We start from the raw sequence: 18,868 nt of genomic DNA, 5'->3' as shown, positions 1-18,868 counted from the left end.
ATTTGGGTTTTCTAAACTGAGGATTCCTCTCCTATAATGCAGAAGTCACCCGACCCTCATGGTGTTGTCATGTGGGAACTGGGGCTCAAGTAACCAAAATAAAATGATGATAACGTGACTATGGCTGTTGTTCTAATGAATTATGCTTTCTGTTTCATCTAAGAATCTTGGGTCTTCTGCCAGCATCCATGAAAAGTGTGGTATGCTAACCCGTTAGCTTGTAAGCATGGTAAAGTCTCAGATTGTTCACAGTTTTGACACACATCAATTCCGAATCAATTTCATTTCAAGTAAACAATCATGATGAATACCATGGAGTCCAAACATAAGCAGGAATACCATGGAGACCTCAAGAATTCTTAGCCAAGAAACAAAGGAAAGAATTATTATTCTACTTTAGACAGGGGCATGACTGAAAGCTACAAAATCTTGTGTAAGAATTGATTGTAAAAGGGAAGTTAGAATATTTAAAAGAATCAACTCTTTTCAAGTGCCCTCAAGCTGATTGGAAGCATCTGTGTATATGAAAGTAGTTGAAATACAAATGATTCTCTTTTAGTAATTAGAAAAATCCTCTGAAAATATGCTAAACATATTTCCCCCAGTTTTAAAACACTAATGTTTTCCTTTAAATATTTTACTTTTTAAATGGTATCTGATAATGCAAGTAACAGTCATGATACAAACAATAGGAATTGTATGAAATTATGAAATCTTAAGAATATATTCATTGGAGTCCCTCTTCTAGAATGGTGATAGGAAGAGCTCTGTGGCCCTACTCTCTGGTAAAATCATCATAACTGATGAAAATGATTTTAAACAACTACTTAAAGTCTTTTGAAATTGCACCAAAAATAAAATACCCAGGAATAAACTTAACCAACAAGGTGAAAGACATAATGCTGTGAAGACTACAAAACGATGATGAAAGAAACTGAAGATAACACAAATAAATGGAAAGATATCCCATGCTCATGTATGGGAGTAACAAATATTGTTAAAATGTCTATACTACCCAAAGTAATCTACAGATTTAAGGCAATTCTTACCAAATACCAACATTTTGCACAGAACTAAAATAATCCTAAATCTTCTATGGAAACATAAAAGATCCCACTAGCTAAAGCAATTTGGGGAAAGAAGAACAAAGCTGAAAGTATCACAATCCCAGATTTAAAGATTTACTACAAAGTTGTAGTAATCAAAATAGTAGGGTACTGGCAAAACAAAACAAAACAAAACAAAGAACCAAATAAATCAATGAAACAGAAGAGAGAACCCAGAAATAAACCCACACCTATATGGTCAATTAATCTACGATGAAGGAGGCAGGAATATAAAATGGGGAAAAATGGGGGCACCTGGGTGGGTCAGTCGGTTAAGTGATCGACTTTGGCTCAGGTCATGACTTCATGGTTTGTAGGTTCAGGCCCCACATTGGGCTCTGTGCTGACAGCTCAGAGCCTGCAACCTGCTTTGAATTCTGTGTTCCCCTCTCTGCCCATCCCCTGCGTGCGCTCTCTCTCTCTCAAAATAACCAACAAGGTCGGTTAGACAAACATTTAAAAATAAACATTTAAAAAAATTTTTAAAAATGGGGAAAAATGGTCTCTTCAACTAATGGTGCTGGAAAAACTGTACAACTACATGCAAAAGAATGAAACCTGATCACTTTTTTACACCATATCCAAAAATAAACTGTAAGTGGATTAAAAAGACCTGAATGTGAGACATGAAACCATAAAATTCCTAGAAGAAACATAGGCAGTTACTTCTTTTACATTAGCCGTAGAAACATTTTTCTAGATATCACTTTAGATAAGAGAAACAAAAGCAAAGCTAAACTATTGGGACTACATCAAAACAAAAAGCTTTCACACACAAAAAAGCCATCGACAAAACAAAATGGCAACCTACTGAATGGGAGACTACATTTGAAAATGATATATCTAATGAGGGGTTAATATCCAAAATATTTAAAGAATTTATGCAACTCAACACTCCCAAAATTTGATTAAAATATGGGCAGAGGACCTAAATAGACCTTTTCCCAAAGAAAACATATGGATGGCCAACAGACACATGATAAGATGCTCAACCATCGCTATCAGGGAAATGCAAAACAAAACCGCAATGAGCTATCACCTCACACCTGTCATATTGGCTAAATTCAAAAAGGGAAGAAGTAACAAGTGTTGGAGAGTTCACAGAAATAAAAAAAATCTTCTCTTGGTGGGAATACAGATTAGTGCAGCCACTGTGGAAAACAGTATGGAGATTCCTAAAAGAAATTAAAAATATAATTACCATATGATCCAGTAATTCTACTACTGGGTATTTACCCAAAGAAAATGAAAACAGTAGCTTGAAAAGAAATATACACCCCTATGTTTACTGCAGCATTATGTGCAGTAGTCAAGATATGGAAGCAACCCAAGTGTCTATCAATAAATGAATGGATAAAAAAGAGGTGATATATATATATATATATATATATATATATATATATATATATATATATATATACACACACACAATGGAATATTGTTCAGCCATAAAAAAGAATGAAATATTTTGCCATTTACAACAGTACAGATGAACCTAGAGTGTATAATGCTAAATGAAGTAAGTCAGAGAAAGACAACTACCATGATTTCCCTCACATATGGTACTTAAGAAAACAAATGAATAAAGAAAACAACAATGAAACAGACTCAAATACAGAGGAAAGGTGGGTAAAGGGGATAATGAGTATACTTAGTGAATGAGCACTGAGCAATGTGTACAATTTTTGGATCATTATATTGTACATACTAATATAACACTGTATGTTAGTTATACTTCAATAAAACATAAAAAACCTCTTTAAATTGTTCTAATTAAGACAAATAAGTTGTCCATAAAGATCATAGACTAAAAACATTTATTCGTGAAAATCTATTAAATCTTGCTAAGAACAGCTAGATCCTGTGACATATAAGCCATAGCCCACTCCCTCTCCCCATTCAACTCAGGACAGAAGCTCCACTCTGGATGGGTAGACAAGAAGGTAGGACTGTCATCCTTCAGCTCGCACTCAAGGGATGCAGTGTTTTATTGTAGGAGGCAGCCATTAGAATTTCTCACCAGTGTCCCTCCAGCTACATGTTTCAGGCTAAGTTCCTGGCAAGTGTGGCAGAGAAGTCAGGGGCTCTTTTATCCACCTTTCCACTATTCCTAAGATAGAATTTTTGCCACAGGTACAGAAAGAAAAAGAAATACTTAAGTCTCAATTTCCTTTATCCCAGTTCATTCATAGGGTAGAAGTTTCATCCCGTAAAGGTAAAACAAGAGGATTAGAAGCTAGTGTCCCCATTTAAGCACATTCCTTCTAAAGCACAGATGTCTGAAGAAGTAGGCCACTGTCCTATCCCCCCCATATGAGTGTGTTCCCTTAGTTTGCTGTGTCCTTTTCTAGGTGTGTGATCAGACTGTTAAGAATACTCCAACTTGCAAAAGCAAAGTCATGGGATGTGGTTACTAAAAAGACTGACAGTATTATTTTGAATGTAAGCATAGTGAGGCTTCATGGAATCTGAAGTTGGGAATCAGAAAGTTAGGGACTCACTCAGGGGTATCACTTTCCATCTCTTACACTTGTTACTGACCAGGTCTTGCCCCACCTCCCTGTTTGCTAGGCTCCCCTCTCTGCAGGCCCAAGTCATCCACTTGCACATTTCCTGCTCTTCTTTCATAGTTCACATGGGATTGACTTGACTGCAATTGTTCTTTCAGCTCAGGAAATTTACTAACTACCTTTTCTTTGTCTTAGTTGAAACTTTAGAGAAACAATTGCAATGGCTTAGTCCAACTTATAGACTGACTCCTCTAGATGTCTGTAAGTTGGAATTGTCTCCTGTGAAAAAGAAATTCATGTACGACTGCCCTAGAAGAAGTGGCAAGTATGGGCAGCTGGATTTAAAGAGGACACAGGTGTGTGTTGTCAAAAATTCAAAAACAATAAAGATTAAAACCATGACAGTGAAATAGCGTTTAGTAAGTTACTATGCACAAAAGAACATATCATAAACTGGGAGTCTTCAATCCAAAATTGATGCTCAGCCTGCATGCACCCAAACAAGTCATCCCAAGGCAGGACTAATGCAATGCATCCTGGGACTTCACTGGCCTGTGCCTCATCCAGATGCCATGCAAAGAAAACTCCAGTGTGGCACACCCAGATCCCTTGCCCCATGCTTGCTCCAGTTGCAGCCACTCTACCAAGGCAGCCTCAGTGTAGCATGCCCAGGGACCCCATTATCCCATGCCCACTCCAGGTCTAGCTGTCTTCTAAGGCAGTCCCAGCATGGTACACCCCAGGATCTTCCTAGCCTGCATCTGCTCCAGTACCCTGCCAAGGAAGCCCTAGCATGGGGCACCAAGGGACATCTGGATCATGTCTTCTCTAGCTCCAGTTGTCTTGTCAAGGTAGCCCCCATACAGCAAGATCCAAGACCCTCGCACCCAGTCTGCACCCTCTCCAGTCAGGTACATGCAGTCTACACAGGAAACGCTCCTACATAAGGCCACTCCTTCAAGACCAGGAGAGGTAGCTGTTCTACCTAATTCATAAAAACAAACAGAAAGCCAAACAAAATGAGAAGACAGAGGAATATGTTCTAAATGAAAGAACAAGATAAAACCCCAGAAAAAAAATCTTATGAAAAAGGGATAAGTAATTTACCTGATAAAGAGTTCATCGTAATGATAATAAAGATGTCCACTGAACTCAGGAGAAGGATGGTGGAACCATGAGTGAGAATCCAAACAAAAAATTAAAATATATAACAAAGAACCAACCAAGTGCTGAGGAATACAAAAACTGAAATGAAAAATACACCAGAGGGAATCAATAGCAGATGACACAGAAAAAAATGGACCAGCAACTTGTTAGAAGAGTAGAATCACCCAATCAGAACAACAAAAAGAAACAAAATAAGTTTTAAAAATGAGGATACGGGTGTCTGGGTGACGCTTTCAGTCGAGTGTCTGGCTCTTGATTTAGCATCAGGTCATGATCCTAGGGTCATGAGATTCAGCTCTGTGTCAGGCTCCCTGCTGAGCATGGAGCCCTCTTGAAAGTCTCTCTCTCTCTCCCTCTGCCCCTCTCCCCAACTTATGTGCTCTCTCTCTCCCTAAAATAAAATTGTTTTAAAAGCTTTAAAAGTGAGGATAATTTAAGGGACCTCTGGGACAAAATGAAATTTCTTATATTCACATTTGTAAGGGTCCCAGAGAAAGAAAAGAGAGAAAGGGCAAAATAGTTACTAAAGAAACCATTGCTGAAAAATTCCCTAACCTGGGGAAGGAAATAGATACCAGGTCAGGAAGCATAGAGTCCCAAAGAAAATGAACACAGAGATCTAAACTAAGACATAATCATAAAATGGCTAAAGATAAACAAAGAATATTAATCAAATAGTCACATGGGAAATTCTTTAGAATTGTCTGATATTTCAGCAGAAACTTTTCAGGCTAGAAAAGCAGCAGGATTTAGGTAAAGTGCTGAAAGAGAAAAACTTTCAATGAAGAAAATCTACCCAGTAAGGCTATCATTCAAAATTCAAGAAGAAAGATTTTCCCAGACAAGCGAACTAAATGAGTCATCACCTCCAAGCCAGCCTTATAAAAAAATGTTAAAGGGTATTCTGTAAGAGAAACAGAAAAGGTCATAGCTAGAAATTTTTTAAAAAGTCTACGAAATCTATATAAGGAAAAATTCTTACCATATAGGCAAATATATAATAAAGGCAGTGGGTCAGCCACTTCAAGATGCTAGTATGAAGGGTAAAGACAAAAACAGTAAAGGTAACTATAGCTAAAATAAGTAGTAAGGGATACATAAAATAAAAAAGATGTCAAATATGACATCAGAAACATAAAATGTGGTAAAGGAGAAGTAAAATTGTAATGCTTTTAGAATGCATTCAGACTTAAGCAACTATCTAGATTAAAATAGATTGACATATACATATATATGTATATATCAATAACATAAATGATATATATATGTGTATATATATACACACACACACACACACACACATATATATATATATACACACACATATATATATATATACACACACACACATATGTATGTCAATGTATATAAACCTCATGGTAACCCCAAGAAAAAAAACTTACAATAGATACACAAAAAATAATGTGAAAGGATCCCAAACATAACACTACAGAAAACCATCAAATCATAAAGGAAGAGACCAAGAGAAGAAAGGAACAGAGAAAAACTATCAAACAACCAGAAAATAATTAAAATGGCAATAAGTACATGTCTATCAATAATTACTTTAAATGAAAATGAACGAAATGCTCCAATCAAAAGGTACAGGGTGACTGAATGGATTTAAAAAACAAAACCCATACGTATGCTGCCTATAAGACATTCACTTCAGATCTAAAGACACAGAGTGAATGTGAAGGAATGGAAAAATGTATTATTATATATAATATAAATAATATTATATTCCATGCATATAAAATGAAAAGAAAGCTGGAGTAGCAGTACTCACGTAAGAAAAAATATATTTTAAAACCATAATTGTAACAAAAGACAAAGAAGGGAATTACATAATGATAATGGGATCAATCCAAGAAGACGATACAATACTCATAAATATTTATGCACCCATCACAAGAACACCTAAATATAAAAAACAAATATTAACAAACATAAAGGGAGAAATTGACAGTAAAACAATTATAGTAAGGGACTTTGCTACTCCATTTACATCAATGAATAGATCATCTAGACAGAAAATCAATAAGGAAATACTGGCCTTAAATGACATGTTAGATCAGATGTACTTAATAGACAGATACAGAATACTCATCCAAAAACTGCAGAATACACATTCTCTTCAGGTGCACATACATGAACATTCTCCAAAATAGATCACGTTAGGCTACAAAACAATTCTCAGTAAATTCAAAAAGAATGAAATAATATGACGCATTTTCTCCAACCACAAAACTATGAAACTAGAAATCAATTACAGTAAGAAAACACACAAATATACGGCAAATGAAGAACATGCTACAAAACCACCAGTAGGTCAAATAGAAATCAAAGAAGAAACAAATGAAAATGGAACACTTTACAAAATCTGTGCAGCAAAAGCAGTTCTAAGAGAGAAGTTCACAGTGATACAGGCCTAACTCAAAATACTAGAAAAATCTCAAATAAATGATCTAATGTGACTTCTAAAGGAACTAAAACAAAGCCCAAAATTAGTAGAAAAAGGAAATGATAAAAATCAGAATGGAAATAAATGAAACAGAATAAAAATGATGAATGAAACTGAGGGGAGGAGCCAAGATGGAGGAACAGGATGGAAGTTTTTTGTGTGTCTCCTGTCCATGAAATACAGCCAGACCAACACTAAACCATCCTGCACACCTAGAAAACTGATTGGAGGATTAACACAACAATCTGCACAACCTGAACCACAGAATTTAGCAGGTACATGGCACAGAGATGTGAACTTGGGGAGCGAGAAGCCACAGCGGGCAGGGAGTTGCTTTTGTGGGTGGAGAGAGGACAGAGACGGTGGGGGGAGGGGGGAGAATACGGGAAAAGCAGCCCTCCCCAAAAGCAGCTAGAGGGAAAGTGGAAAATTGGAAACAGCCACAGGGACTAAACTAAAAAGGGAGAAGGGAGAAGGGAGAAGGGAGAAAGAAGGGAGAAAGAAAGGAGAAAGAAAGGAGAAAGAAAGGAGAAAGAAAGGAGAAAGGAGAAAGGAGAAAGAAAGGAGAAAGGAGAAAGGAGAAAGGAGAAAGGAGAAAGGAGAAAGGAGAAAGGAGAAAGGAGAAAGGAGAAAGGAGAAAGGAGAGGGTTTAAATTCCATTAAGACCGTAAAGAAGGGGAGAGCAAAGTCTGCAACTCCGCAGCTTGATACCTGGCGGTGCTCTGGTGGGAAGGGCAAATCCCCAGGAGCAGAGTGGGGTCCAGGAGGTTCTTGATCCACATGGGGAAAAACGGTTCCACTGCTGGAAGGACATTTGGTAGAGACTATTGAAGCCACCTGGTCTGAGCAGACCCGAGAACAGCCACATTCTCTGGCGCTGGAACAAGGTCATTAAGGGTGGAGTCTGGTGCCAAATGTGTGTTGTGATTTTCCATAATCCCTGAAAAGCTGCTGCTCCACTATCTTGCAAACTTCTTCTGGGGTGGGCTGGCACCTGGCCGCAGTCTCAGGGCACTGGCAGCAGCAGGGTCCAGCAAGCTTTCCTCAGCGCAGCCAACATTTGGCCATCGCTCGGTGAGACCCTCCCACAGAGGGGAAGAACAGGTCAAAGCCGCAGTCCTTCAGAAGTAAGGGGCTGGGGAAAACAAGACTCTGAGACAAGACTCAGGAGAGAGGTATTACCTGGGGCTTGGCCACGGACAGTGAAAAAGTGGGGAGCGGACGAAAGCTGAAGATAGGACGGGTGTGCGATTGCTGATCGGGGAGAACAGAGTTCTGATACTAGAGACTGAGTACCTGGGTGACACCATTTTCACCACTCCTGCGCATGCGCATAGGCACCTACAAGCGCAACACCACTCCACCCCAGTAGGCTAGCAGCGCCAGGTAGTGGAGAATGGAGCCATTACACTGAGCCCCACCCAACTGGGCCAACTTCGCTCTTCAAGAACACAAGTCTCACTGCCGGCTTAGTTTATGGACTAGAAAGCACTACATAGACTGACTTCTAGGGGAAAATGAAGTAATTTCAGTCCTATTTCAATCTGTTAGCAGGTCCATCTATTCAATTTTCTTTTTTTTTTTTCTCTTTTTCACTTTTCTTTTTCTTGAATACAGAAAGAGAAAAAATTCATTTTTATTTTCAATTTTTATTAAAAATATATTTTTTTAATTTTTTACTATATTTTTTACTTTTGTGTAATTTTTTTCAAATTCTATTTTACTTCCATCATTTTATTTTAGTCTACTTCAATGTATTTCCTTTTTCAAATTTTCAAAAGATTTTTTTTTCTTTTTTCTCTTTTTCATTTCTTTTCTTTTTCTTGAATGCAGAAACAGAAAAATTTCTTTTTTACTTTCAATTTCTATTAAAAATATTTTTCTTGAGACTGCTGAGCCCCCGTCCGTCCACCTGCCACCACCCACTCTGGACACAGAACATCCAGTCATGGATAAAAATGAGCTGGTGCAGAAGGCCAAGCTGGCCGAGCAGGCTGAGCGATATGATGACATGGCAGCCTGCATGAAGTCTGTAACTGAGCAAGGAGCTGAATTATCCAATGAGAGGAATCTTCTCTCAGTTGCTTATAAAAATGTTGTAGGAGCCCGCAGGTCATCTTGGAGGATCGTCTCAAGTATTGAGCAAAAGACGGAAGGGGCTGAGAAAAAACAGCAGATGGCTCGAGAATACAGAGAGAAAATTGAGACCGAGCTCAGAGAGATCTGCAATGATGTACTGTCTCTTTTGGAAAAGTTTTTGATCCCCAATGCTTCACAAGCAGAGAGCAAAGTCTTCTATTTGAAAATGAAAGGAGACTACTATCGTTACTTGGCTGAGGTTGCTGCTGGTGATGACAAGAAAGGGATTGTGGATCAGTCACAACAAGTGTACCAAGAAGCTTTTGAGATCAGCAAAAAGGAAATGCAACCAACATACCCTATCAGTTTGGGTCTGGCCCTTAACTTCTCTGTGTTCTATTATGAGATTCTGAACTCCCCGGAGAAAGCCTGCTCTCTTGCAAAGACAGCTTTTGATGAAGCCATTGCTGAACTCGATACATTAAGTGAAGAGTCCTACAAAGACAGCACGCTAGTAATGCAATTACTGAGAGACAACTTGACATTGTGGACATCGGATACCCAAGGAGATGAAGCTGAAGCAGAAGGAGGGGAAAATTAACCAGCCTTCCAACTTTTGTCTGCCTTATTCTAAAATTTACACAGTAGACCATTTGTCATCCATGCTGTCCCACAAATAGTATTTTGTTTACGATTTATGACAGGTTTATGTTACTTCTACTTGAATTTCTATATTTCCCATGTGGTTTTTATGTTTAATATTAGGGGAGTAGAGTAAGTTAACATTTAGGGAGTTATCTGTTTTCATCTTGAGGTGGCCAATATGGGGATGTGGAGTTTTTATACTAGTATAAACATTTGGCATAGTACTTTTGGTACATTGTGGCTTCACAAGGGCCAGTGTTAAAACTGCTTCCATGTCTAAGCAAAGAAAACTGCCTACATATGGGTTTGTCCTGGTGGGGAATAAAAGGGATAATTGGTTCTAGAAAAAAATATTTTTTTCTTTAATTTTTTTCTACTATACTCTTTACTTTTGTGTAAATTTTTTCAAATTCTATTTTACTCCCATCATCTCATTTTAGTCTACTTCAGGGTATTCATTTTTTTCAAATTCTCAAGTGATTTCCTTTTTTTCCCATTTTTTTTTTTTCTCTAATCTGTCAAACCATTTTCAACACCCAGACCAAAACACACCTAGGATCTAGCACCATTTATTCAATTTGTGTGTGTGTGTTTAATTTTTTAATTTTAATATTTTTAAATTTTAATTTTTCTACCTCATTAATTCCTTTTCTCCCTTAAAAATGACAAAATGAAGGAATTCACCCCAAAAGAAAGAGCATGAAGAAACGACATCCAGGGATTTAACCAACACAGATACAAGCAAGATGTCTGAACCAGAATTTACAACCATGATAATAACAGTTGGAGTCAAAAATAGATTAGAATCCCTTTATGCAGAGATAAAAGAAGTAAAATCTAGTCAGAATGAAATAAAAAATGCTATAACTGAGCTGCAATCATGGGTGGATGCCACGGCAGCAAGGATGGATGAGGCAGAACAGAGAATCAGCGATATAGAGGACAAACTTATAGAGAATAATGAAGCAGGAAAAAAAAGAGGGAGATTAAGGCAAAAGAGCACGATTTAAGAATTAGAGAAATCAGTGATTCATTAAAAAGGAACAACATTAGAATCATAGGGGTCCCAGAGGAGGAAGAGAGAGAAATAGGGGTAGAAAGTTTATGTGAGCAAATCATAGCATAAAACTGTCCTAACCTGGGGAAGACACAAACATCGAAATCCAGGAAGCACAGAGGACCCCCATTAGATTCAACAAAAACCGACCATCAACGAGGCATATCATAGTCAGATTCACAAAATACTCAGGCATGGAGAGAATCATGAAAGCAGCAAGGGGAAAAAAAGTCCCTAACCTACAAGGGAAGACAGATTAGGTTTGCCGCAGACCTATCCACATAAACTTGGCAGGCCAGAAAGGAGTGGCAGGATATATTCAATGTGCTGAATCAGAAAAATATGCAGTTAAGAATTCCTTATCCAGCAAGGTTGTCATTCAAAATACAAGGAGAGATAAAAAGTTTCACAGACAAACAAAAATTAAAGGAGTTTGTGACTACTAAACCAACCCTACAAGAAATTTTAAGGGGGACTCTCTGAGGGGAGAAAAGATAAAAATACAAATACATATATACATACATACATACATACCAAAAGCAACAAAGATTAGAAAGGACCAGAGAACACTACCAGAAACTCCAACTCTACAAGCATCATAATGGCAATAAATTCATATCTTTCAGTACTCACTCTAAATGTCAATGGACTCAATGCTCCAATCAAAAGACATAGGGCAACAGAATGGATAAGAAAACAACACCCATCTATATGCTGTTTACAAGAGACCCACTTTAGACCTAAAGACACCTTCAGATTGAAAATAAGGGGATGGAGAACCATCTATCATGCTAATGGTCAACAAAAGAAAGCCAGAGTAGCCATACTTATATTAGACAATCTAGACTTTAAAATAAAGACTGTCTCAAGAGATGCAGAAGAGCATTATATCATAATCCAGGGGTCTATCCACCAAGAAGACCTAACAGTTGTAAACATTTATGTGCCAATTGTGAAAACACCCAAATATATAAATCAATTAATCATAAAGAAACTCATTGATAGTAATACCATAATAGTAGGAGATTTCAGCACCCCACTCACAGCAACAGACACATCATCTAATCAAAAAATCAACAAGGAAACAATGGCTTTGAATGACACACTGGAGCAGATGGACTTAACAGATATATTCAGACATTTCATCCTAAAGCAGAAGAATATACATTCTTCTCCAGTACACATAGAACGTTCTCCAGAATAGACCATATACTGGGACACAAATAGCCCTAAGTACAAAAAGATCGAGATCATACTGTGCATATTTTCAGACCAAGATGCTATGAAACTTGAAATCAACCAGAAGAAAAAATTTGGAAAGGTAAATACTTGGAGACTGAAGAACATCCTACTAAATAATGAATGGGCTAACCAAGAAGTTAAAGAGGAAATTAAAAAGTATATGGAAGTCAATGAAAATGATAACATCACAACCCAAAACCTCTGGGATGCAGCAAAGGTGGTCATAAGAGGAAAGTCTATAGCAATTCAGGCCTTCCTAAAGAAGGAAGAAAGATCTCAGATACACAACCTAACTTTATGCCTTAAAGAGCTGGAAAAAGAACAGCAAATAAAACCCAAAACCAGCATAAGACAGGAAATAATAAAGATTAGAGTAGAAAGTAATGCTATCAAAACCAAAAAAACAGTAGAACAATTAAACCAGAAGCTGGTTCCTTGAAAGAATTAACAAAATTGATAAACCACTAGTCAGTTTGATCAAGAAGAAAAAGGAAAGGACCCAAATAAATAAAATCAAGAATGAAAGAGGAGAGATCACAACCAACACAGCAGAAATAAAAACAATAATAAGAGAATTTTATAAGCAATTATATGCCAATACAATGGGCAATCTGGAAGAAATGGAAAAATTCCTAGAAACATATACACTACCAAAACTAACTGGAAGAAAGAGAAAATTTGAAGAGACCCATAACCAGTAAGGAAATCAAATTAGTAATCAAAAATATCCCAAAAAACAAGAGTCCAGGGCCAGATGGCTTTCCAAGGGAATTCTACCAAACATTTAAGGAAGAGTTAACACCTGTTCTCTTCCAGGTGTTATCAAAAAATAGAAATGGAAGGAAAACTCCCAAACTCTTTCTGTGAAGCCAGCAATACCTAGATTCCAAAACCAGACAAAGACCCCAATAAAAAGGAGAACTATAGACCAATTTCCCTGATGAACATGGATGCAAACATCCTCAACAAGATATTAGCCAACCAGATCCAACAATACATTAAAAAAATTATTCACCACAACCAAGTGGGATTTATACCTGGGATGCAGGGCTGGTTCAATATCCGCAAAACAATTAACATGATTCATCACATCAATAATAGAAAGGACAAGAACCATATGATCCTCTCAATATATTCAGAGAAAGAATTTGACAAAATACAGCATCCTTTCTTGATAAAAACCCTCAAGACAGTAGGGATAGAAGGATCATACCTCAAGTTCATAAAAGCCATCTATATGGAAAACCCAAAAGATTCCACCAAAAAATTGCTAGAAATGATTCATGAATTTAGCAAAGTTGCAGGATATAAAATCAAGGCACAGAAATCAGTTGTATTCCTATACACCAACAATGAAGCCACAGAAAGAGAAATCAAGGAATCGATCCCAGTTACAGTTGCACCAAAAACCATAAAGTACCTAGGAATAAATCTAACCAAAGAGGTGAAAAATCTATACACTGAAAACTATAGAAAGCTTATTAAAGAAATTGAATAATACACAAAAAAAATGGAAAAAGATTCCATGCTCCTGGATAGGAAGAACAAATATGGTTAAAATGTCAATACTACCCAAAGCAATCTACACATTCAATGCAATCCCTATCAAAATAACACCAGCATTCTTCACAGAGCTAGAACAAACAATCCTAAAATTTGTATGGGACCAGAAAAGACCCTGAATAGCCAAAGCAATCTTGAGGCATCACAGGAGTCAGATTTCAAGCTATACTACAGCAGGAGGCATCACAGTCCCAGATTTCAAGCTATACTACAAAGCTGTAATCATCAAGACAGTATGGTACTGGCACAAGAACAGACACTCAGATCCATGGAACAGAATAGAGAACCCGGAAATGGACCCACAAACATATGGCCAACTAATCTTTGACAAAGCAGGAAAGAATATCCAATGGAATAAAGACAGTCTCTTCAGCCAGTGGTGCTGGACAGCGACATGCAGAAGAATGAACCTGGACCACTTTCTTACACCATACACAAAAACAAATTCAAAATGGATGAAAGACCTCAATGTAAGACAGGAAGCCACCACAATCCTCAAGGAGAAAGCAGGCAAAAACCTCTTTGATCTTGGCCACAGCAACTTCTTACTCAACACGTCTCCAGAGGCAAGGGAAACAAAAGGAAAAAATGAACTACTGGGACCTCATCAAAACAAAAACCTTCCGCACAGTGAAGGAAACAATCAGCAAAACTAAAAGGCAGCCAACGTAATGGGCGAAGATATTTGCAAATGACATATCAGATAAAGGGTTAGTATCCAAAATCTATAAAGAAGTTATCAAACTCAACACCCAAAAAACAAATAATCCAATGAAGAAACAGACAAAAGACATGAATAGACACTTCTCCAAAGAAGACATCCAGATGGCCAACCAACACATGAAAAAATGCTCAAAATCACTCATCATCAGGGAGATACAAATCAAAACCACAATGAGATACCACCTCACACCTATCAGAATAGCTAATATTAACTCAGGCAACAACAGATGTTGGAGAGGATGCAGAGAAAGAGGATCTCTTTTGCATTGTTGGTGGGAATGAAAGCTGGTGCAGCCACTCTGCGCGCGCGCGCGCACACACACACACACACACACACACACACAATAGAGTATTACTCGGCAATCAAAAAGAATGAAATCTTGCCATTTGCAACTTCGTGGATGGAACTGGAGGGTATTATGCTAAGTGAAATTAGTCAGAGAAAGACAAAAATCATATGACTTCACTCATATGAGAACTTTAAGAGACAAAACAGATGAACATAAGGGAAGGAAAACAAAAATAATATAAAAACCAGGAGGGGGACAAAACAGAAGAGACTCATAAATATGGAGAACAAACTGAGTGTTACTGGAGGGGTTGTGGGAGGGGGGATGGGCTAAATGGGTAAGGGGCACTAAGGAATCTACTCCTGAAATCACTGTTGCACTATATGCTAACTAATTTGGATGTATATTTAAAAAAATAAAAAATTAAATAAAAAATAAAAAGAAGTTGATAGCTCGTTCCCTGGAAAGATAAAACTGATAAACCTCTCACAAGAATCATCAAGAGAAAAAGGGAGAGGACCTAAATCAGAGATGAAACAAAATAAATAAAATCAGAAATGCAAAAGTTTCAACCGACACCACAAAAATACAAAGGATCATGAGACTACTGAAAACACTAATTTTCAAAACCTAGAAGATATGGATAAATTCCTAGAAACACACCACCTTCCAAGACTGAATCATAAAGAACTAGAAAATCTGAATAGATGATTAAAAGTAATAAAATGGAAAATTAAAAAACTTCCCCACAACAGAAGTCCAGGTCAGACAGCCTCACAGCTGCATTCAACCAAGGATCTAAACAAGTGTTAGTTCCCAACCTTCTTAAATTTACTCAAAAAAGTTGAAGAGGAATAAATGCTGTTTTCAAACTCATTTTATGAGATCAGCATACCCTGATACCAAAACTAGACAAAGACACCACAAAAAGAATAAAATTACAGGCCAGTATCCCTAATGACTATAGATGCAAAAATCCTCAACAAACATTAGCAAACTGAATCCAAAAATACATTTAAAGGTCATATACCATGAACAAGTGGGATTTATTCCAGGGATGCAATGATGGTTAAATACCACCAAATCAATCAGTTTAACACACATTAACCAAAATGAAGGATAAAAATCATATGATTATCTCAATAGATTTAGAAAAAGCAGTTGACAAGTTTAACATCCATCTATGATTTAAAAAAAATTCTCAACCAAGTGGATATAGGAGGAAAGTATCTCATTATAATATAGACCATTGATGACAAAGCCACAGCTAAAATCACAATTATGAAAAGCTGAAAGCTGTTCCTCTAAGATTAGAAACAAGACAAGAATGTCCACTCTTCCCACTTTTATTCAGCATACTAGTAGAAGTCCCAGACACAGCACTTAGGAGAGAAAAATAAATAAATAAAGGCATCCAAATTAAAAAGGAAGACACAAAACTATAAGTGTTTGCATGATCCTATATTCAAAAAAACTAAAATCACCACCAAAGAAATCCCCGAACTGTTAGAATAAATGAATTCAGTAAAGTCACACAATACAAAATTAACATAGAGAAATCAGTTGTATTTCTATAAAGTAATAATGAGGATTCAAAAAAGAGAAATTAAAGTACTCCAATTTACAACTGCATCAAAAAGAATAAAATACTTAATAATAAATGTAATCAAGGGAGTGAAAGATCTGTACTCCAAAACTTTTGAGACACTGATGAAAGAAACTGCAGATAACATAAATAAATGGAAAGATATCCCTTATCCTTGGATAATAAGAATACTGTTGAAATGTCCAAAGCAATTTACAGATTTAGTAAAATCCCCATCAAGATATCAATGACATTTTTCATAGAACTAAGATAAAGAATACTAAAAATGTTATGGAATCCCAAAGACCCTGGATAGCTAAAGCAATCTTAAGAAGACAAAAGCTGGAAGTATCATGCTGCCTGATTTCAAACTATACCACAAAGCTACAATAAAGCATCATGGTACTGACAGACAAAAAAAAGACACATGGATCAAAGGACAAGAATAGACAGCCCAGAACCTTATGAAGATAAAAAGCTTCTGCACAGCAAAGGAAACAACCAACAAAACTAAAAGGCAACCAACGGAATGGGAAAAGATATTTGCAAATGACACATCGGACAAAGGGCTAGTATCCAAAATCTATAAAGAGCTCATCAAACTCCACACCAGAAAAACAAATAACCCAGTGAAGAAATGGGCAGAAAACATGAATAGACACTTCTCTAAAGAAGACATCCGGATGGCCAACAGGCACATGAAAAGATGTTCAGCGTCGCTCCTTATCAGGGAAATACAAATCAAAACCACACTCAGATACCACCTCACGCCAGTCAGAGTGGCCAAAATGAAGAAATCAGGAGACTATAGATGCTGGAGAGGATGTGGAGAAACAGGAACCCTCTTGCACTGTTGGTGGGAATGCAAATTGGTGCAGCCGCTCTGGAAAGCAGTGTGGAGGTTCCTCAGAAAATTAAAAATAGACCTACCCTATGACCCAGCAATAGCACTGCTAGGAATTTATCCAAGGGATACAGGAGTACTGATGCATAGGGGCACCTGTACCCCAATGTTTATAGCGGCACTCTCAACAATAGCCAAATTATGGAAAGAGCCTAAATGTCCATCAACTGATGAATGGATAAAGAAATTGTGGTTTATATACACAATGGAATACTACGTGGCAATGAGAAAAAATGAAATATGACCTTTTGTAGCAACATGGATGGAACTGGAGAGTGTGATGCTAAGTGAAATAAGCCATACAGAGAAAGACAGATACCATATGGTTTCACTCTTATGTGGATCCTGAGAAACATAACAGAAACCCATGGGGGAGGGGAAGGAAAAAAAAAAAAAAAAAAAAAAAAAAAAAAAAAAAAAGAGGTTAGAGTGGGAGAGAGCCAAAGCATTAGAGACTGTTAAAAGCTGAGAACAAACTGAGGGTTGATGGGGGGTGGGAGGGAGGGCAGGGTGGGTGATGGGTATTGAGGAGGGCACCTTTTGGGATGAGCACTGGGTGTTGTATGGAAACCAATTTGACAGTAAATTTCATATATTAAAAAATAAAAAATAAATAAATAAATAAATAAATAAATAAATAAAAAAAAAAAAAAAGAATAGACAGCCCAGAAATAAATCCACCCATATGGCCAATTAGTCTATGACAAAGGGGGCCAGAATATACAATGGAAAACAAAAACAGTCTCTTAAATAAATAGTGCTGGAAAAACTAAGCAGCTACACTCAAAAGAATGAAACCACAGTCACATCAAAACCACAGTGAACTATAACCTCACACCGATCAGATTGTTTACTATCAAAAAGACAAATAATAAAAAGTGTCGTTGATGATACGAAGCAAAGAGAACACTTGGAACACTATTTGTAGGAATGTAAATTGATACAGCCACTATGGATAACAGGATGGAGGTTCCTCAAAATATTTATTACAAATAGACCTACCATTTGATGCAGCATTCCGCTTCTGGATATTTATCCAAAGAAAGTGAAAATAGCAATTCAAAGAGATATATGCTTCCCTATGTTAACTGCAGCATTATTTACAATAGCCGTAATATGGAAGCAATCTATATAACCACTGATGGATGCACGGATAAAAAAGGCATGTGTGCACACATACATGCGCACGCACGCGCGCACACACACACACACACACACACACACACAGGAATATTACTCAGCCATAAAAGAGTATGAAATCTTGGCATTTGTGATAGCATGTATGGATGGACCTAGAAAGTATTCTGCAAAGTGAAAAAAGTCAGACACACAAAGACAAATGCTGTATGATTTCACTTATATGCATAATCAAAAAACAAAACAGTCAAAGAAACAAAACTAAACAGAAAGAGGCTCACAGATACAGGAAAAAAATAGTTGGTTACCAGAGGGAAAAAGTCTCAAAGGGTAGGCAAACTAGGTGGAGGGGTTTAAGTAGCACAAACTTCTAGTGATGAAATAAATACATCTTGA

The 18,868-nt window shown here is 37.1% G+C and overlaps 1 protein-coding gene across 1 annotated transcript; it reads left to right on the top strand.

Annotated features, from left to right (window-relative positions):
* The first annotated feature begins 9,171 nt into the window (after positions 1 to 9,171).
* Positions 9,172 to 9,941, top strand: LOC122203580 (14-3-3 protein zeta/delta-like). Its single transcript, XM_042910533.1, has one exon. The coding sequence runs from the start codon at positions 9,196 to 9,198 to the stop codon at positions 9,925 to 9,927; it is 732 nt and encodes a 243-aa protein (XP_042766467.1). The 5' UTR covers positions 9,172 to 9,195; the 3' UTR covers positions 9,928 to 9,941.
* The last annotated feature ends 8,927 nt before the right edge of the window (positions 9,942 to 18,868 follow it).

Source organism: Panthera leo, chromosome D3 (genome assembly GCF_018350215.1).
Source record: "Panthera leo isolate Ple1 chromosome D3, P.leo_Ple1_pat1.1, whole genome shotgun sequence".
NCBI lineage: Eukaryota > Metazoa > Chordata > Mammalia > Carnivora > Felidae > Panthera > Panthera leo.
The sequence above is the reverse complement of the archived record's forward strand: the minus strand, read 5'-3'. Positions and strand labels throughout refer to the sequence as shown.